Source organism: Glycine soja, chromosome 15 (genome assembly GCF_004193775.1).
Source record: "Glycine soja cultivar W05 chromosome 15, ASM419377v2, whole genome shotgun sequence".
Lineage (NCBI taxonomy): Eukaryota > Viridiplantae > Streptophyta > Magnoliopsida > Fabales > Fabaceae > Glycine > Glycine soja.
In genome coordinates this window covers 48,802,569-48,825,348 of record NC_041016.1, presented here as the reverse complement: position 1 = coordinate 48,825,348, position 22,780 = coordinate 48,802,569, and the positions used below count along the sequence as shown (strand labels likewise).

The window sequence follows — 22,780 nt, the reverse complement described above, 5'->3', positions numbered from 1 at the left end:
TTGTTGATGATAAAGAAGATAAAGAAGTTGAAGAGTCAACACTACTACTATCACTTAATAATGGTGAGAAGGAAGACAAATGCTTATGGTATCTTGACAATGGAGCAAGCAATCACATGTGTGGATGCAAAGAGAAATTTGTGGAACTTGATGAGAAGGTGAAAGGAAATGTTTCTTTTGGAGATTCTTTCAAGGTGCAAATATAAGGAAAAGGTACCATTTTAATTTCTTTAAAAGATGGTGCTCACAAATTAATCACGGATGTTTACTATGTTCCTAAACTAAAAAGCAATATTTTGAGTTTGGGACAACTTGTTGAAAAGGGGTATGAAATTTATATGAAAGATTGTTTTTATGCCTTCAAGATCAAAATTCTAATTTGATTGCCAAGGTGTTTATGTCAAGAAATAGAATGTTCACTTTGAACATTAAAACCAATGAAGCAAAATGTTTGAAGGCTAGCATAAAAGATGAATCATGGTGTTGGCATATGAGATTTGGGCACTTGAATTTTGGAGCACTAAAATCCTTAGGAGAGGAGAAGATGGTGAAAGGGATGCCTCACATCAACCATACTAATCAATTGTGTGAAGCATGTCTCCTTGGAAAGCATGCAAGAAGGAGTTTTCCAAAAGAAGCTAATTCAAGAGCAAAGGAGCCTCTCCAACTTGTTTACACCGATGTGTGTGGCCCAATCAATCCTCCTTCATGTGGTAACAATAAATATTTCTTGCTTTTTATTGATGATTATAGTAGAAAGAGTTGGGTTTATTTTCTAAAGAAAAAATCTGAGGCATTTGTAGCTTTTAAAAATTTTAAAGCTCTTGTGGAAAAGGAGAGTGGTTATGTAATCAAAGCTCTAAGATCCGATAGAGGTGGCGAATTCACATCAAAAGAATTTAATGAATTTTGTGAAAAATATGGGATTCGTCGCCCTCTAATGGTTCCTAGATCTCCACAACAAAATGGGGTAGCGGAGAGAAAAAATAGAACTATTCTTAATATGACTAGATGTATGTTGAAGGCTAAAAATATGCCAAAGGAATTTTGGGCCGAAGCTGTTGCATGTGCCGTTTATTTGTCCAATCGCTCCCCAACAAAGAATGTCAAAGATCAAACACCACAAGAAGCATGGAGTGGAGTGAAGCCAAGAGTTGATCACTTGAGAGTATTTGGGAGCATTGCATATGCTCATGTACCCGACCAAGGAAGATTCAAGCTTGATGATCGGAGTGAGAAACATGTGTTCATTGGCTATGATGCAAGCTCAAAAGGCTACAAATTGTACAATCCAAACAATGGAAAGACAATTGTAAGCCGAGATGTCGAGTTCTATGAAGAAGGCACATGGAATTAGGAGGAGAAAGAAGACACTTATGATTTTTTCCCGTACTTTGAAGAAATAGATGAAGAAGCCTTGACTCCAAATGATTCAACTCCAGCACTTTCACCAACTCCTTCAACCAATGAAGCTTCATCATCTTCCGAAGGGAGTTCAAGTGAAAGGCCAAGAAGAATGAGAAATTTTCAAGAATTATATGATGAAACTGAAGTTATAAATGATTTGTTTTGTCTTTTTGTTGACAGTGAACCCTTAAACTTTGATGAAGCAATGAAAGACAAAAGGTGGAGACAAGCCATGAAAGAAGAAATCAAAGCCATTGAGAAGTACAACACTTGGGAGTTATCAAGCCTTCCCAAAGGTCATGAAGCAATTGGAGTCAAATGGGTGTTCAAAATCAAGAAGAATGGAAAAGGAGAGGTTGAGAGACACAAAGCAAGACTTGTAGCTAAAGGCTACAAGCAACAATATGGAGTTGATTATGATGAAGTGTTTGCACCGGTTGCCCGCATGAGAACCATTCGTCTTCTTATTTCCTTGGCAGCTCAAATGAAGTGGAGAATTTTTCAGCTTGATGTAAAATCAGCATTTCTAAATGGCTATCTTGAAGAAGATGTCTATGTTGAACAACCAATGGGTTTTGTCATCGAAGGTCAAGAAGGAAAAGTCTTGAAATTGAACAAGGCGTTGTATGGTCTAAAGCAAGCACCGAGGACATGGAATACTCGCATTGACAAGTACTTCCAAGACAATGGGTTTGTTCGTTGTCAAAATGAGTATGCTCTTTATGTTAAAACTTTTAATAATGGTGATGTCTTATTTATTTGTCTTTATGTGGATGACCTTATCTTTACCGGCAATAACCCAAATTTGTTTGAAGACTTCAAGGAGTCCATGTCTCATGAATTTGATATGACAGATATGGGACTCATGTCATATTACTTGGGAATGGAAGTGAAGCAAACGGAGAATGGTATCTTTGTCTCACAAGAAAGTTACACAAAAGAAGTGTTGAAGAAATTTAATATGCTTGATTGCAATTCTGTGAACACACCTATGGAAGGTGGCTTGAAGTTATCAAAGTTTGATGAAGGAGAGAAGGTAGACTCCACGGTCTTCAAGAGTCTTGTGGGGAGTTTAAGGTATCTAACCAATACAAGGCCCGATATTCTATATGCGGTGGGAGTTGTGTGTCACTTTACGGAGGCTCCTACCTCTCCTCATCTAAAAGCCGCAAAAATAATTCTTCGTTACTTGAAAGGTACAATTGATTTTGGATTGTTTTATTCTCCCTCCAATAACTATAAGCTTGTGGGATTTTGTGATAGTGATTTTGCCGGAGATGTTGATGATAGAAAAAGTACTACCGGATTTGTATTTTTTATGGGTGATTGTGTTTTTACATGGAGTTCTAAGAAGCAAGGCATTGTGACACTTTCTACTTGTGAAACCGAGTATGTAGCTGCAACTTCTTGCACATGTCATGCCATTTGGCTAAAAAGATTGTTGGAGGAATTTCAGTTGTTGCAAAAGGAAAGCACAAAGATCTATGTTGATAATAGATCTGCACAAGAGCTTGCCAAGAATCCGGTGTTCCATGAACGAAGTAAGCATATAGATACAAGGTATCATTTCATTAGAGAGTGCATTACAAAGAAAGAAGTAGAATTGACTCATGTGAAAACTCAAGATCAAGTTGCGGATATTTTCACCAAGCCTCTCAAATTTGAAGATTTTCGAAGATTGCGAACAAGATTTGGTGCGCAGAATAATTTTCCAATTAAGGGAGGATGTTAGATATTAATTAGAAAAATAATAATAACAAGTTTTATGAGCCTTAAATTGTGGAAGATGAAAGTTGTAAGGTTGTAAGTTACAAAGTCTTGAATAAGCAATTATGTGAGCATTTAGTATTCTTGAATAAGCAAATTATGTGAGTGGTCACTCTATTTTAGTATAAATAGGGGATCATACTCTTGTATTTTGTGTGCCAAATGAAATAAAATCTTCTTATTCTTCCAACATGCCTATGAGCTCAATGGTGGGAATACTGAACTTTGAATTTGGTTCACAATGGTGGGAATACTGAACTTTGAATTTGGTTCACTGGTTGAGCCATTACTGTCATTAGTATGTTCACAATAGAACATACGTGGAACTTTTGTCACACCATTTTCTACCAGTCCTTGGACACCAGCCTTTGAATCATCAAATGCCTTAAGTTCACTTATCCTGTCATAACTGGAAACAGTTCCTGCCTCCAACTCATCTGTTCTTGTGATCACCATATTTTGAGGCTATTCTATGCATCAATTCTGTAATGAAAGCAACTATGAAAGGTTCAAGAATTGAGGAGTAGGTGGAAATGCTCTGGTTTCAATTTCAGTTTTCCATAAGAGTTGAATAAACTAAGGCATCCTCATTTTCTTTCCCTGGATTCTCGAGACAATTAAACTATCGTCATATTGTGACAACTTGGATTAAACGAGTAACTAAGCATGAAGTTTTTCTAATTTGCTTAGTAGAAGCGTGACAATCCACCTAAAGAATAGGTCAGTGGAATCAATAGTGAACTAATATATTTAAGTATATCTTTAATCTAGGTCTTGATCTGGAGGCTATTTGCTTGAATTTAAAAGTAAAACCACCCTCTCCTCGTTCATGCGTGGCTTAAGAGTTAAGGATCATATAGTTTGATAATTGGGTACTAGCTTTAATTTCCTTTTACATGGTACGTGGTTACCCAAACTCATGGTAAGCGGGGCACATGGAAAGGAACAAAAATGCATTTTTTTATGATGATCATATGTTTGATCAGAACTTACCCATCCTTCCCAATACTTTACTTTAGGTGGGGACTATTCAACTTAAGAGATTTTGCATGAATAGGACTTCCTATAAAAAAATGAATGACAAACCGATAAAGCAAAACAAAGAAATGTCCCGGTCAATATATTTATTCATGGGCAGCTCATCCCTATTGTGCTGAAAGGAAATCACATGATTATAAACAAGAGGAGTGCTAGTAACACACACTACTCTCAAACACCTCCTTCTAACACTTACCAATTGTTGGTTAAAATTCATTTGAAAACTATAAAATCATGAATAAAACTCATTAAGTAAAAACTGGACCAACAAAATTATGTGATTTCTAATAAATTTCACATAATAATAAAGAATGTGATCAAAGGGTGCATTAGAGTGTATATTGCTAGTATTTTTCTTATAAACAAAGATCATTTTCTACAGTGCCCCATGCTTCTTTGCCTTCACATAATTTCCGTGTAAATTGGGTTTCCTTTCAAACTTTTCACATATATAAAATTTCACAGATACAAGAATTGGGGTTGCAATCTAGAACATGTGGTCACTAAATTAGTTACTACATCCGTCTTTAAAATTGGTCATTAAGATAGTCACCATAAAATCGATTACTATAAAATCGTTCATTAAATCAATCAATATAAAATGGGTTGAACATATGATATAGCATATCAACGATTATGCCTTTAAACAGCTAGTGCCAATAACTTGTTTCTTTCGTTTATGTTTTGAAGCACGTACTCTCTAAGAATTTGTGTATTTGGTGACTGTTGGAAAGTTTTTTTAGCAGAACATAAATTTGCTAGGCGTAGCTTCATATGAAGATACATAATCAACACAAGCAGAGTTCTTGTTTCACCTCATACGGTATATTATAATGACTTAGTTACAAGACAAACGATACCACAGATTTCCAGTCCAAGAATAAGAATATAAGATCCTTAATCTTATTTAGTTTCATAAATGTTATAATATCCAACTTATCTAATCTATTCATTTATTGTGCTAAATAAACCACACACCAATTCAACTCAAATCTTGAAGTGTTGAAGTGCAGAGGTTCCATCAAGACCTTTAGCTTCGAAATACCGTACATACTCCGCAACTGTGGTTTCTCTGTATTTGGGAGGATTGTCTTCTGTCAATAATTCTTTTATAGGTCCATAGGGTTTTGGTGATGATTTAAGACCTTCGCTGAAAAAGCATGCAACAGATATTCTTGGACCTATGAGATTTGCCTGTACTCTATGTTCTACGCTCTTGAATCTGTCATTTGTTATAAGCTGCAGTTAAAGGGAAAAAAAATTAGCCACATTCATGTCAATATTAAGAACTTGCAAAGTTGCAAAGTTGTATCAGATTTTAGCTTTTTACATGGGAAAAATGTCATTACAAATTTGGTGCTGTTTTAGGAGTCGCAATATTTAATAATATGAATATAAGAGTATGATAATAACAGCCATTTGAACATGTAAGGGCTAAGCCTAAGATACATATTAACCATCTACAGCCATAACATAGACTAGCCATTTTTATGTAAACCTCCTAACACTGTCTTCGATTCCCACGGATCAAACATGCACAATAACGATAGAGAACTTGCCTGTAGAAGATCACCAATGTTAACAACAAGAGCCCCAGGTTCTGGGGTTATATCAATCCACATGTTCTGGTAAAGAACCTGCAGGCCACCAATATGATCCTGGAGAAGCACTGTGAGGAAACAATTATCAGAATGCTTTGTGGTTCCCAAAGTTAAATCTGGTTCAGGGCATGCAGGGTAGTAATGGCAAAGTGAAATAAGTCCCTCAGCACAACCCAAGTCTTTTAAATGGTCTGGGTGCAGCCCAAGAGCTTCTGATAATAATTCAAATAGAGCAATTCCAAGCTTCATTACATATGTCCCATATTCCAAAAGTATATCCCTACAAGAAAATGCAGTCAGTAAGCAATTACATAGTAGAAATGGAAACCTTAGGGATTGTTATTTGTTTAGTTTGAGAAAAACGTTTTCTCATTTCACTTTTAATTATAAAATTGTCACCTTCTTTTCGTTTTCTGTTTTCAAATATTTGTACCAGGAAATAGTGAAAATAACTTTCTTTTTGTTTTTCTCTTTTACCTGTACATATTTTTGCACAGGAAACAAATTGAAAACGAGGTGTCCATTTGGTAATTAAAAATAAGAACAGGAAATGAAATTAGAAGTAGCATGCCTTTAGCTTTGTATCTTCCTCCCTTTTGGAAGTTGTATTGATTTGTCTATTTGTTTAGCTAACTTCATATTTTATACCTTGATTGATAACTCTTGATGCACTCGAGTGGAGACAATTTATAAAGCTATTAGAAGGTTGAATCTTATTCAGGAACCATGCACAACCTTTATGCATAGTAACATCATACAAATATAAACTTATAAAGCTAAATATACCTTGATCTAAATGGCCTAAAATTCAAGGCAGTATACATACATGAACTAATTACCTGCATACTACTGGCAAGTCTTCAGGTTTGGGAGGATTAGGAGCCAGGTAACACATGAAACTGTCCCTCCAATTGAGGGCTGGTGAACTGTACAGATCAAAATTGCTATTATACACCAGAGGTTTCATATGGTCACGGGTATATAGCTCTTTCTTCTCCTCAATATCTTGTTCATGAAACCTTTGCACCCCATCTTTCAAGTCCTCTAGAACAGTCACAGGGATGCCATGGTTGACCACCTGAAAGAAACCCCATCTCTCAGAAGCTTCCCTTATTCTGCCTATAATTTCTTGGCGTGAACTTGGATCTTTGCCAACTTCTGCAAGGTCTATAACAGGTATAGTGTATTCTGTGTTGCCTAACTTTGAAGCCATGACAAATTCATCAGGTGGATGATGAAATAATCTTGGGATCTTTGCGACCCCTTCATCAACAAGGCCTTTCACACCAGCTTTTGTGTCATCAAATGCTTTGAGCTCACCCAGCCTATCAGGGTTGAGCTCCATAGTGCCTGCAATTTCATCTGTAATAGAAACCTCCATATTCCTTCGGCTTGTAGTGGACTAAAGAGTTCATAACCTTATTCTGCAACCTTATAGTCTTCTTCAATAATGTGCAGTTATAATAAAATATCTTTAGGTATGTAATGATAGAGACACATATGTGGAAGTCACTTTGTGACCACAATTAAATACTTCCACGTCTAGATGTATAACAATCAGACAAGTGTTAATTACGGTAGTCTCTCCTTTATTTTGTATTATTAGATACTCAAAACTCACTTTGCCTCTGAAATTTAGACAAAAGTTCTAGTATTTTATAATTGCAAGCTTAATTTTTGGCGGTGCATTTCACAAAGATATTAGTTTTGATGGATTGACAAGTATATCAATGTGTCCAACTAGTAAAATTAAAACAGAAATCCAAATATCGTATCCATAAGGATTTTGTTTATACTTAGATAGATGAATATTTAATTAAAAAAAAATATTTGGAAAAGGTAGTAGAAAATAGTAAATTAAATTTCTGAAAATTAAATCAAACAAGAAAAAGAATTAAACATGAATATAAATTAATTAATTAAAGACAGAAAAGATAAGAAAACCTAATAATATTGTAATGTTGAGAACTTAGTCAACCAGAGCTATTCCTTGATGTAATGTTAATGATTTTTCTCTATTTATAATTATTTCAATTTACACATGCATCTACTAGTATACTCTAACTTTGGTCCTCCGCACGAAAGAGTTTAATTTATCTATTTTCTCTCCCAAATCTCTTTGCATAGCTAAAATAGTAAATTGCATTAAGAATAAAGATATATAACAGGCTAAACAAATATCAACATATCCCAAGTGATGACTTTATTTAGATATCATTTCCTAGTTTTATTAGAAAATAATATTTTTCAACGCTACCCCTAAAACTTACCATGCAAATGGGTGATCAAAACACAAACAATAATATTAAGCACAAGAAAGGATAGTGTAAAAGTAATATTCATAAATAGATATAAAGAGAAATTATATCAAGAATAGTTAGGTGTCAAATTTCTAACAAAGGGGATTTAATCTCTCATTGTCATGTAGACTTTACAATTGTAAGAGGGAAATATTTAGTAAAGGAGAAAAAGATAAGAAAAGGAATGGAGGGAAGAAATGATTCTCTTTGTTTGTTTCTCCTTCTTTTCGCCTTTGCCTTCTACAAAGAATTGTATTTTATTCAAATTTCTGTTTGTCTTCTCTTTCTTCTCTTTTTTTTTTATAGGTGCAGATTAGCGAGCTTCTGAATTAGTCTAATTTTCTTAATTAGTCTTTCTTTCCTTAATTATTATATTTTTCTTAATTATTCTGTTTTCCTGCTTTCCTCAATTAGTCTTATTTTCCTTAATTAGCCTTTTTTTCTCAATTAGTCTTCTTTTCTTAATTAGTCCTTATTTCCTCAATTAGTTTGATTTCCTTAATTAGCTGCATTTTTTTAGCTTTATTTTACTCACTAAACTTCATAAATCCATCACTTTTAATATTCTCCGCACAAATATTTAAATGATGTTAATTTAATAATTATTTGCTCAAAAAGGAATAATTAGAAGAAAAAAAATACAAATTCTTCTATAATTTAACCCCAAAATATACTCATAATTAGCAGTTATCAATTAGTCAATTGATATCATCCCTGTCTACAAGTTTTTATTCATTTCTTAAAACTGGTTTGGACCTCTTTGGAGATTTTGGGCACAATTTGGCAAAGTAAATCAATGTGTTGAGCCAATAATTAAGGTCCAATAATCGAACCTTAAATGCCCTTCATGAACCTTCTGGAGCCTAGAGGACCACCATGTAGGTGCGAAGCATAGAATCATTACCTATATTCTCTTAGAGGTAGCAATTATGTTCGGATTTGCTTAGTGAGGCATTTTCCACATTACCTCATTTAAGAATTTTCATAATAGCAATGAAGGAATGGTATGAATAGAACCCCAAGGGTCTAAGGTGTTTTCTATCTTTGATCACCCATATGTAACTGTTTTCACTGACATGAGCATTAGAATCCTTGAAAGTACACCACTATAGCTTGGCTTGCGTGTGTTCAAAGATATTTTGTTTGAATATTCCATCTCAATCTCAGAGGACTAGTGTCGAACACTTGAAGCCTGTGTGATAACGATTTACCGTCAATCGTTCGAGTCCAACATCACTCAGTCACCAATGTGGCCATGAAACCCAACCATGAGCACCTTCCTCCTCCACCATCAACAGAGGAACCAATACATCAAAACCTCTATACACCAACTACAATTGGTCATGTCCTTGAATACCTAAACCTAGAATTTATAAGACAAAATATCATCATCATCATCATAAATTTGTCAAACACAACACCGACTACTACATCACACTGAAGGACGTGGTTGAGGATCTCATTAGAAGAGATCAATTATCAAAATATACAAGAGAAGGATAGAAAGAGCTATAACTGCATATCCAACCAACAAGTTGGGCAAGACAAGGGATCATTTTGAAAGAAACATTACACGTCTCACATATTTTCACATCATTCATGTACTCAGGGATCAAAGCACAATATCACTCAACCAATCAATCTTGATCAATACAGAAGCGTTATGCAACAAATATACTAAGTCTCAATCCTATACCAGGAGTATTTGACAAGACAGACCACACACTGGTAAGTCAGGTTACTCTCACTAGGTAAAATCATAAAGAAACCAATTAGGATCACGCTGTTTTACGAGAATGCTTCAACCATGTGGGATCGGCACAGACTTAAAGGGACATTCAAACTAGGTATATTTACCCCCAAGGTCTAGACTCTGAAGAGTTCGTCAGGGCCTCTCTATGACACCCTCTACCCCGACATATATATAAATAAATAAAATATATTGGTAAACAAAAATCAAATGGGTAAAAGGTTCACATTCATTTCAATTACCAAATAAACTCATTAAAAATATATTCGGCTCAAAATAAGGCCGTCAAATTTACAAAAATATTTTGTTAAATCAGTGAGGTGAAATAAAATAGACTAACATCATAAAATTAACATAAAAACTTATATCACAATGTCACATCTTATCAGAGCGTTGTGTCCCGACGTCCTTCAGCACAATATTCCTTAAAGCAGTTCACCTAGTCATCTGCTCCCCCGAACACAAAGTTCAAGATCATCACAGGATCCAAACACAAACAGCAAACTGGGAGTGAGTTATCACATTCCTAACTAATAGAGAAACAAGACAACTAGATATACATATCATATAAACCAAATAAAACTTACTTACATGTAATTCACGTAATTTCATCACTTTGTCATTCAAAGTTCACTTTTCATCCATCAATCACACTTTTCAATCATCAATCACATTACACAAGAATCACACACTCTGATCAAGACATAATAACACCTCAATTTCATAATAAAAAATTAGCAAGCGCATGAGACAATTATGCTAAGACTCAAGCCTACATGCAATGTGGTACCATGTCAGTGAAAAACCACCCTGGGGCGCTTAGGAGTACATAACAAGACACACCACACAATGGGTTTGCCAGGTCACTCTCACTAAGTAAAATCATAGGGAGACTAGTCAGGGTCACGATGTTTTGCGAGAATGCTCCAACCATAAGGGATCAACATAGGTTTAAAGGAGCACTCAAACCTGATGACCCCCAAGGCCTACAATCCGAAGAGTCCGTCAGGGCCTCTCCCTCCTGATTCAGGTCCAACCCCTAAATCATTTTAGCACACAGACACTGCTAGTGAATTATACAATATCCACGACCTCACACTCGTGTCTTAAACACGTACAACATATTGCGCTACAATTTAACACTGGTTCCTAAATAGGAACCTACACTTTCTCTTTAACACTGGTTCCTAAATAGGAAACCTACATTTTCTCTTTAACACTGCGCATTTACACTTTTCTCAAGATAACACTGGTCGGGTTATTGTACAATTCACAGCTTACAACACAAATAATGTCACATCAAGAATTAATCACACATTTATTCGCAACCAAAACTCATTCACAATTTCACATCTCATAATGTCATAATCTACCATCACATGTTTTCACGTATCTCACAATTCAACACCTGTTCTACTTTACACTTTCACTCAATCTCAATAACAATATTATAATCTCAAGGCAACATATTATTCCACAATTCATCACATATTTCATTTATAAGCACTGCTCATGAACTATACAATACCATGACCTCACACTCATGTTTCAAACATGTTTAACACAATTGCGCTATAATTTAACACTGGTTCCTAACTAGGAACCTACACTTTCTCTTTAACACTGCGCATAAACACTGGTCGGGTTATTGTATAATTCATAGCTCACGATATAATTAATGTAACATCAAGTGTTAAACACATTCACTTATTTACAATCGAATATCATGTCCACACTTTAACATCTCATAACATCACATCAACCATCTCATAACATTCCTAATGATATTCATAAGGTACAACATACACATGTTCATCAAATTTAACCATAATATTCTCAAACTCCAACACTTAATAATTTTTGGAATCATACTATAACACTCTACAATATTATTTACATAAATTATTAATATAAATAACAACCTCTATATATATATAAGCTAGCATACATCATATTGAATCACAAATTACAAAGTAAGCTTTCAATGCACAAATTCTAAATAATTATATGAACACTTTGGTCAATTTCAATTATGATATTAACTTTTTAAATTATATATGAAAACCTAAACAACAAGAAAAAGAGAAAATACAAAATCAATATCTCTCTCTAAATTTCTCCTTTATTTCATTCATTCATATTAATTAGAAAAAGTATTTGATTTATAGGGTTCACGCTCAACACAATAGCATATCAATTCCACAACAATTGGTCTGTCAAATATATATAATTCACTGTAATAATTATAAGGATAAAATGAAAATTGCAAAAACACTCCAAAACTCATTCCAATTGATATCTCTAAGGATCCCTACACATGTTCTCACTAATTCCCAATTGTGAATACCTCATCCCTTACCTCTAAGCGGACTCATGTGTCTTCAGCCAGCGATAGCAGCATCTCTAGTGGTTCTATGATATTCCTCCAATTTTTTTCCTCTAGCTGCTCCGATAGAATTCCTAAACGTCAAAGAGACAGAGAAGGGATTGAAGCCTCCACTTGTACTGTCACCATGCGATTTATTTTTCTCCCTCCACAAATATTATCTCGCAAATCCCAATGGTGAAAGCGTGCGAAATTGAATTTATAACAACATATCCAAATTTCATAAAAATCCAATGGTTAACGAAACTGGGGTCGTAGTTTTACCGAGACAGTTCTGGGTTTCTGCGGGAAAGGAAAATGCTACAATGCGAGGGGTATTTCTCTTAGCTCATACATAATATCGAAATTCCCAACGGTGAGGATTCTTGTAATTGGGTTTCGAACGTGGTGCTCAAATTTCACGACGATCCAACGGTGAACGAGTCCGAGATCGTCGTTTTTCTGAGACAGATTAGGTGGTCTGCGGGAAAAAGAGAGGGTTTTGGGAGAAGAGAGAAGAAACAACATTGTGAGGCAGAGGAGGCTGAGGAGTCAGTCTAAAAATTGACCTAGCATGTTGTTATTTATAGCTAGGGGCATTTACGACCTATTTTTTACTCTATTTATTTATTTATTATTTTATAAAAACAAACTTTATTTTATTCTCTATCAAACAATTAAATAAAATACTCTTTTTATTTTCTCTCAAATCATTATTTTAATTAATAATTATATCTCCTTATTTATTTATTTATAAAATTTCATCATTTTTTTACTCTATTTATTTATAAATAACAATCTTTTTTAATCTAGTTTACGAAAATTTGGGATGTTACACTCTCCCTCCTGATTTAGGTCTAACCCAGAAAACATTTCAGCATACAAACTATATCTATAAACTGAACAAAACACATGACTCTTTAATTGTTTTCAAAATAATTTTAACTCGTCGCGCCTCAAAGTGATTAAACTCATCGAGTTCCCACAATAGATCTCATCACAATACTCGACATGCATTAACTCGTCATAGCAAGGGACCATGGATACCTTACCAATGCCCTAGGAATCATACCCTCCACCATCCCCAGTTGACAATAATGCCACACAGTGACTCTAACAAAGTAACCACCAACAAGACAAAGTGACATGAGGCAATAGGGGAATCAACAGCTAAACCGGCCAGAAAAATTTTCTGATTTCCACTTTATTTTCCTTAATCATTTTGAATTCAACCACCATTATGAGTTCACCAATTGCCAAAAAATAAAAATAAAAATTATCTGAATCGTAGTGCTATAAGCTAGAGAAATATTTCTATCCCATTATATCAATGATTTCCATATTATTTCTAGTAACAGGTAATACAACATTACAAAGTCTGCTGCCACGATTGCAATCACCTTAGTAAACTTGACAACTATCATAATCAACAAAGTTCCAATACAAAGCAACCACTCGATTGACTTGACTAGCCATCAAGTTAACTGAGCAAATCGCAGCAAATGTCGACATAAGGCACGGACTTGATCCAAACCTCTGGTATGGATACGACAAATTAAGGGAGTGATAGAAATTAGCATTGGACAGGCACTTATTTTTCCTAAGAATTGGAGTTGCAATCTAGAACATGTACATATTTCATATCAACGGTTATTCCTTTAAACAACAAGTGCGAATAATTTATTTCTTTAGTTTGTTTGCTAGACCTAGTCTCCAAGAGTTTTTGTAATTGATGGCTGTTAGAAAGTATTTTTGGCAAAACATAAATTCACTAGAAACTAGGTGTAGCTTCATATAAAGATATATAATCAACACAAGCAAAGAGTTTTTGTTTCATCTCAGATAGTATATTAAGATCAAGAAAATAGGTGTGTATTATCCTGTCCAAGAAATATAGGATCCTTAATCTTATCGAGTTTGAAAAATGTTACAATTTCTAACTTATCTAATTTATTCCTTTATTGTGCCAAATAAACCACACCAACTCAAATCCTGAAGTGTTGAAGAGCAGAGGTCCCATCAAGGCCTTTTGCATTGTAGTAGCGTACATACTCCGCAACTGTGGTTTCGCTGTATTTGGGAGGATTGTCTTCTAATAATAACTCTTTTATAGGTCCATAGAGTTTCGGTGATGATTTAAGAAGCGCTGAAAAAGCATGCTACAAATATTCTTAGACCTATGAGATTTGCCACAACTCTGTGTTCAACACTATTGAATCTATCATTTGTTATCAGCTGCAGTTCAGGAAAAAAAATAATTAGCCACATTCATTAAATTCATTTTACATATCATAGGAACTTAAAAAGTTGCAAAGTTGTATCAGGCTTTTTACAAAGTTGTACTATTGTTTAATAATATGAATATAAAATTATGATACTCCTAACAGCCTATTGAACCTATAAGCGCAAAAATACATATTAAGTAATGTAAAGGAAAATTGTCAAACAGACAGTTAATTATTGTTTTGTTACGTTGTGTTATTACTGATATAATCTATCAGTTTTATCTCTTGTTAAGTTTGGTACAGTTTGTTATTACTGATATAGTCTATCAGTTTTATCCCTTATTATTGCAGTGTATAAATACCCCTCTTGCAATCATTCATGGTATCAATGAAATCACTCTATTGTCTTCTATCTTATTCATGATCACAAATCCTAATATGGTATCCAGAGCCTTCTAACCAAGGGTTCCGAAACTTTCTTCAATCCTCAAACGTTTCAAACTCCGATCTCGATCAAACTTGATGATGAGAATTTTCTAGTGTGACAGCAACAAGTTCTTGCCACAATTCGAGGTTTGAAGCTCAGTAAATATCTTCATGAAGAACACGTTCCAAAGAAATTTGAGTCCAAAGAATATGAAGAAGTTGGTATGATCAGTGAAGCTTTTCTCAATTTTGAATAACAGGATCAATTACTCGTTGTCTGGCTCCTTGCATCGATATCAGCACCAATCCTCACAAAGATGGTTGGTTTGGAGCAATCATGGCAGATTTGGAAAAGATTTCAAGTCTATTATGCGTCTCAGACTCGTGCGAAGGTAAAAAAATTGAAGGTACAGTTGCGTATGATTACGAAAGATAAGTCAATTTCAGAATATTTACTTGCGATCAAGAAAATCGTAGATTCACTAGCTGCGATTGGTTCTGCAATTTCTAATGATGATCATATAGAAGCGATTTTAGATGGCTTGCCTGAAGATTATGATTCTTTTGTTACTTCTGTTACATCACGTTTAGATCCATACACTATTGACGATATTGAGGCACTTCTATTGGCTCAAGAGGAGCGTTTTGAGAAACACAAGAAAGCTGATTCAAATCTGATTCTGGCCAATACTGCTTCTGGACCTAGTTATTCTTTTGGCAAAGGAAGAGTAGATAATTCAAAATTTAGAGGAGAATATAACAATCGCGGTGGTAGATCCAACTTTCGTGGTGGTTACAATTACAATCGAGGAGGAAGATACAACAATGGAAGAGGCAATGGCAGATCGAACTAGGGACAAAATTCAAATAATTCTTGGAATCAGAACAATAGACCATAATGTCAAATTTACAGTAAGCTTGGACACTTAGCAATTGATTGCTGGTATAGGTTCAATCAGAATTTTCAAGGTCCTCCTCAAGCAAATCACAGTCAGTATCAGCGTTTCTCTCTATTTGATCAAGCATTCATGTCAACACCAACAACTATTATGGATCCTCTCTGGTATCCAGACAACGGAGCAAGCCATCACATCACCAATGATGAGAGCAACTTTTATGTTAAGACTGATTACACAGGGAATGATCGATGGTTCAGGTTTGATCATTAAGCATATTGGAAATTCTAAATTCTATGATTCTAAGTCACACAATCACTTTGTTATGAATCAGTTATTACATGTTCCATCTATTACAAAGAATCTTCTTAGTGTGTCACAATTTTGTCGAGATAGTTAAGTATTTTTTGAATTCCATGCTAATGGTAGTAATGTCAAATAGGAACATACCAAGGAGACTCTTCTTCAAGGCAAGTTTAACAAGGGTCTTTATGTCTTTCCCAACCTTCAGCATTAAAACCACATTTCTGCTTTCCATTCTACAACAGATTCTTCATTCACAGTCTTGGAGCTTTGGCATTCAAGACTTGCTCATGCCTCTCTTAAAGTTGTTAGATCTGTACTTAGTTATTGTAGTATACCATGTAATCATTTAGCTACTTCTTTGCTTTGTCAATCATGTTGTATGGGGAAGGCACGCCAGCTTCCTTTCTTTACTTCTCAGTATGTTTACGCTAGTCCTCTTGATCTTGTTTTCACATAATATTCATTGATGCATTCTCTATATATACTTGGATGTATTTGCTTCAAAATAAATCTCAAGCATTTACTGTTTTCCTTCAATTTAAATCTCTTGCTGAAAAACAACTTGGCACAACTTTAAAAGCTTTACAATCTGATAATGCAAAAGAGTATTTCACCTTTACTCTTTATCTTACTGAACAAAGGATTCATCACAGATTGACTTATCCGTATACACATGAACAAAATGGTACACTTGAAAGAAAGCATAGATATTTGACAGAAATTAGTCTCACTTTGTTGGCTTCAGCTTCTCTTCCTTCAAATTTTTGGGGAGAGTCATTCAGCACTACAGCTACTATAATCAATTATCTTCCTTCACCTGCCCTTAACAATATGAGTCCTTTTGAAAAATTGTTTCATAAAAAGCCAGATTATAAGTTCTTGAGAGTGTTTGGATGTGCTTGTTATCCCCTATTGTGACCTTATAATAAACACAAACTTGACTTTCGGTCACACATGTGCCTATTCATTGGTTATAGTTCTCAGCACAAGGGTTATAAATGTCTCTCACCTTTTGGCAAATGCTACATTTATCAACATGTCGTCTTTCATGAGTCAGTTTTTCCTTATAAACTTCCTGGCAACCCTTTTTTTTCTGCCTATTCTCCTCCTTCTTCCAATTCTGCTTCCTCTAATCCTTTACTCGTTTTATCTCCTACTACTCAGAATTTCCAAAATGATAATGATACAACTGATTTATTACCTAATGTTTCTTTACAGTGTGATACTAGTGATTCTTCTGTCGTAGTTGTTTCATCTCCAATTACAGGTTTTGTTCCTCAAAATACTCATCCCATGACAACCAGAGCCAAACCTGGTGTCTTTAAACTAAAAACTTATGCTTCTTACAAGGAAGGAAGCTATGATCACACTATTGAGCCACATATTGTAAAGGAAGCAATGGCCAAGCCTGAATGGCTCAAAGCTATGAAAGAGGAACATGACGCACTTATCCAAAATGATGCATGGTCCTTAGTGGATCCACCTCCTGGTTGTAAGCCTATAGGCTGCAAATGGGTGTTTAAAAGCAAGTTTAATGCAGATGGAAGTTTTCAAAGGCACAAGGCCAGGCTGGTAGCAAAAGGGTATCATCAAAGAGAGGGGTTTAATTTTAAAGAAACCTTTAGTCCAGTGATTAAGCCAGCAACGATTAGAATTGTTATGTCCCTTGTGGTTTCTCAGTAGTGGCCTATCCATCAAGTGGATATCAACAATGCCTTTTTGCATGGAGGCCTTCAAGAAACTGTATATATGACTCAACCACCAAGCTTTGTTTCATCCGACAAACACAAAGTATGCAAACTGCTCAAAGCTCTTTATGGCTTGAAACAGGCCCCCAGGTCTTGGTTTCACAAACTCAGTTTGACTTTGAGGTCCTTGAGATTTAATTCAGCCAAGAGTGATACTTCTCTTTTCATGCGATTTACACCTACCTCTAAAACCTATGTGTTGGTGTATGTTGATGATATAATCATCACCCACTCTTCTTCTTCTTAAATCACCTCTCTTATTGCTCATCTTAACAACAAGTTTTCTTTGAAGGACTTAGGTCCTCTTCATTATTTTCTTGGCATTGAGGTTAAGCATTATTCTGATGGTGGTATTCTATTGTCTCAATCAAAATACATAAGAGATCTACTTCATAAAACCAATTTGTTAGACTCTAAATCTCAGCCAACTCCCATGGTTTCTGGTTTAAAGCTTACTATTGATGGTTCTTTTTCAGTTCAGCATCTTACTCATTATCGAAGCATTGTCAGAGCTCTTCAATACATCATTGTGATAAGGCCTGAAATTTCATTCTCCGTTAATAAGGTCTATCAATTTATGCATAGACCACAAGAGCATCATTGGAGGGCAGTGAAACGGATTTTAAGATATCTCCAAGGTTCAATTACATATGGCTTGCACATCAAACCTTCGCAGCAGTTGCATATCATGGGTTTTTGTGACTCAGATTAGGGTTCATACCCTGATGATAGAAAGTCTACCACAAGTTACTGTGTGTATCTTGGACCAAATCTTGTATCATGGTCTTCTAGGAAGCAAGTTGTTGTTTCTCGAAGTAGCACTGAGGCTGAGTATAGAACTTGTTTCTCGAAGTAGCACTGAGACTGAGTATAGAGGACTTGCTACTGTCGCTGCAGATATTTTATGGCTGCAGAATTTGCTCAGAGAGTTGCATGTTCCAGTTGTATTGCCAAGAATTTATTGTGATAATTTAGATGTTGTCCACCTTGCTGCAAATCCTGTCATGCATTCTCACACAAAGCATTTTTAGTTGGATTTTCATTTTGTTCGCGATAAAGTCTTGTCGCGCGAGCTTGTTGTTGTTCATCTGCCTGCTGAATTTCAGGTTGTTGATATTCTCACTAAAGCTGTTTCAAATCCTCAATTTACAATATTCAGATCCAAACTCAAGGTTTCATCCGCTTTCACCATGAATTTGAAGGGGGGTGTAAAGGAAAATTGTCAAGCAGACAGTTAGTTATTGTTTTGTTACATTTTGTTATTGCTAATATAGTCTATCAGTTTTATCTCTTGTTAAGTTTGTTGCAGTTTGTTACTGCTGATATAGTCTATCAGTTTTATCCCTTATTATTGCAGTGTATAAATACCCCTCTTGTAATCATTCATGGTATCAATGAAATCACTCTATTCTTTTCTATCTTATTCATGATCACAAATCCTAATAAGTAAGCATCAAAGAGCCATAATTTAGACTAGCCATGTTAATATAAATATGTTAAAGTTTATTAGCTTTTTGCATTGAAGCTTCAGATGCTATAACCATTCACAATAACTATGGCGGGAACCAAAGGGGTCTAGCTCAGTTAATCGACCAGGGTATGTGAGTTGTTGTAGATCTCGATGGTATTTGTCTTTGATTCCTATGGATTAAAAAATTAACTGGCAAGAAACTCATACATTTATAATTACAATAGAAAATTTGCCTGCAAAAGATCACCAATGTTAACTACAAGAGCCCCAGGTTCCGAGGGTATATCAATCCGCGTGTTCTGGTAAAGAACCTGGAGGCCACCAATATGGTCCTGGAGAAGCAATGTGAGGAAACTACTATCAGAAAGTTTGGTGGTTCCCTAAGTTAAATCTGGTTCAGGGCATGCAGGGTAGTAATGGCAAAGTGAAAGAAGTCCCTCAGCACAACCTATGTCTTTTAAATGGTCTGGATGCAGCCCTAGAGCTTCTGATAGTAATTCAAACAGTGCAATTCCCAGTTTCATTACATATGTCTCATATTCCAGAAGTATATCCCTACAAGAAGATGCAATCGATTAGCAATTAAATGCCTTATAGTATAAATGAAATGTTTAACTTTGGATCTTACTTTTTGTAAAATGTGTTGGTTTGTATATTTGTGTGTCTATAACCTCTCATTGATACCTTGATTCATAACTCTTCGTGCACACAAGTGGATGTTGGGGAGATTCGAGGGGTACACCTGTGGACTACGAGCCACCACATAAGGAGACCTGACACCACACCCTAACCCAAAACCTTAAGGCTCAGGTTTATGGGTCTTCTCCTCACTTATATGGTGCTCAACCTTTCCACTTCTACCCGATGTGGGACTTCACCTCACACTTGTAACCCAACACATCTCCCCCTCAAGTGTGAGTCTCTTCCACATGGTAGTCTCCCCCTCGAGGGGAAGTCTTTATCATCCACGAGTATAGCCATGGCCACCTGCGGTACTTGCCCTGCCCGCTAGCCATTCTGGCCACCTGCGGTACTTGCATACTCGTCTGAGCCGAAACCTGGTCGAACCTGGCTCTGATACCAATTATTGGGGAGATTCGAGGGGTACACCTGTGGACTACGAGCCACCACATAAGGAGACCTGACACCACACTCTAACCCAAAACCTTAAGGCTCAGGTTTATGGGTCTTCTCGTCACTTATATGGTGCTCAACCTTTCCACTTCTACCCGATGTGGGACTTCACCTCACACTTGTAACCCAATAGTGGAGACCCAATTTATAGCCTACTATGCTACTAGAAAGTTGAAGCTTATTCAGGAATCATGCACACACTTTATGCATAGTAACTTAATACAAACGTAAACTTAAAGCTAAATTTGAGTTTTATTTTCATGCATTGTGTTACACTGTTAACCAATTAGAAAAAAAAAATTAAAAGTGACCTTTAAAGTAATTTTACAAAAGTCAACAATTTTATCATAAAGACTATTTGTTTTTGAATTATAGTGTAAAAAAACACGAATTGTCATTACTTTTTTATTAAAATCCTTAAATAGTGCGTTTGGATTGATGATGAGAGACCAAAAATCACAGTGACATCATGAAAAAGTGGAAGCAACTCTGTGTTGTTTTGCATTCAACGAGGAAAATCTGAATCTATTTTCGGAAAAGTGAAGCTATAAATATACCTTGAATGATCTAAGTGGCCTAAGATTTAAGGCACTATACATGCATGAACTTACCTGCATACTAGTGGTAAGTCTTCATGTTTGGGAGGATTATGAGCCAGGTAACACATAAAAGTGTCCCTCCAATTGAGTGCTGGTGAACTATAGAGATCATAATTGTTATTATACACAAAAGGTCTCATCTCATCCCGGGTATAGAGCTCCTTTTTCACCTCAGTATCTTGTTCATAAAACCTTTGCACCCCATCTTTGAAATCCTCTAGAACAGTGACAGGGATACCATGGTTCACAACTTGAAAGAAACCCATTTCTCAGCTTCCTTCCCTTATTCTGCCAATAATTTCTAGGCATGAACTCGGTTCTTTGCCAACTTCTGCTAGGTCTATGATAGGAATAATGTGTTGTGTGTTGCCTAAATTTGGGCCTTCACAAAATTATCAGGGGGTGATCAAACAATCTTGGGATCTTTGTGACCCACCCCTTCATCAACAAGACCTATCACACCAGCTTTTGTGTCATCAAATGCTTTGAGCTCACGCAGCCTATCAGGGTTGAGCTACACAGGGCCTCCAATTTCATCTGTAACAGAGACCCATGTTTCTTCTAGTGGAATTTAGAGTCTAAACTCTAAAACCTTAGTGTGGATACTTTTCGTCTTTTAAGGTTTTAATTATTAGTAGTGTTGTGATTTCATCTCATTTATTGATATCCCGACAATTCATGGACAAATGTGATCGATGCAGTTCCAATTACAAACACAGACAGTTAAAAAATCTTGATGTGATCCAAATCATGGTGACAAACCTTTTTTAAAAACTTTTTTTATATAATGTGTGCTATCATACACAATGTTTCGGTATTATTTGAGGAGAGACACTCACACACTTTGGTTAAGTGGCACTAGAAGTCACTTTGTGAACCACAGTAAAGGAACATCCTCATCCACATGTATAACACACATACAAGACACTCTCTAGATCATCAATGGACCATGGTCTCCATATAGCAGTATAACTTCAAGAAGAAGAAAAAATAGTGTAAATAACGGTAATCTTTTTTTATTTGGTGTTAGTTGCACAAAACTTAGTTTGTCTTTCAATGTACACAGAAATTCTAGTATTTTATAAATACAAGCTTAACACTTCACAAAGAAATTAGTCAATTGATGTCCTCACTGTCTACAAGTTTTGACTTTTGATTCATCACACAATTTTCTTTTCAGTTTTTAAAGCTTCCACCAGTATTCATATTTTGTAAATGCCTATGGTTAAATCGCCTCTATAACTATTGTTTTTCTAATAAAACTATATTACGATTAATTTAATAATTTTTTTTATAAAATCTTCATTCTTGTTAATGTATATATAAAATTGTGTTTACATGCATGTAATGTTTTAACCTCCTTAAAGATAAATACTAAAATATTTAATTATTTTAGAATACAAATATAATATGATGACTTTTTTATTAAAAAAATCTATTGGTGAATTTGTGGAAATAATAATGCATGGACAAAAAAGAAAGAAACTAGAAGTTACCTTGTTTAAAATTTGCAGCATTTCGTCTCATTTAATTTTATGAGGTAAAAAATATGACATATTTGTGGAAATAAAAGTTAGCTTCTTCACTATGCTGGAGTTTTATCAGCTACAAAAGATAATGATTTAAAAACTGATAAATTAAATGTTTGAAATCCAGAAACAAGAAATGAAATATAAAAAAGAATAAATAGCTACAAAACATAGTCTGGGGTACTACTCTACGAGTAACTAAGAATATCTCCTACTCT

The 22,780-nt window shown here is 35.2% G+C and overlaps 1 protein-coding gene and 2 pseudogenes across 1 annotated transcript; all 3 read right to left on the bottom strand.

Annotated features, from left to right (window-relative positions):
* LOC114387597 overlaps window positions 1–3,630 on the bottom strand; it is an 8,695-nt pseudogene extending 5,065 nt beyond the window's left edge.
* A 1,351-nt stretch (window positions 3,631–4,981) lies between these two features.
* On the bottom strand, window positions 4,982–7,262 carry LOC114388467 (1-aminocyclopropane-1-carboxylate oxidase homolog 1-like). Its single transcript, XM_028348967.1, has 3 exons — window positions 6,653–7,262; window positions 5,772–6,093; window positions 4,982–5,451 (listed from the first exon to the last, which is right to left on the bottom strand). The coding sequence occupies exons 1-3, from the start codon at window positions 7,192–7,194 to the stop codon at window positions 5,200–5,202; spliced, it is 1,116 nt and encodes a 371-aa protein (XP_028204768.1). The 5' UTR covers window positions 7,195–7,262; the 3' UTR covers window positions 4,982–5,199.
* A 6,951-nt stretch (window positions 7,263–14,213) lies between these two features.
* Window positions 14,214–22,550, bottom strand: LOC114386253 (annotated as a pseudogene).
* Between the last annotated feature and the right edge of the window lie 230 nt (window positions 22,551–22,780).

Coding starts and splice junctions, on each gene's coding strand:
- LOC114388467 (XM_028348967.1), bottom strand. CDS start 7,194: ATGGAGGTTTCTATTACAGATGAAATTGCAGGCACTATGGAGCTCAAC. Junction 6,094..6,652: donor GACTTGCCAGTAGTATGCAG/GTAATTAGTTCA, acceptor ATTTTCTTGTAG/GGATATACTTTTGGAATATG. Junction 5,452..5,771: donor ACATTGGTGATCTTCTACAG/GCAAGTTCTCTA, acceptor CTTTAACTGCAG/CTTATAACAAATGACAGATT.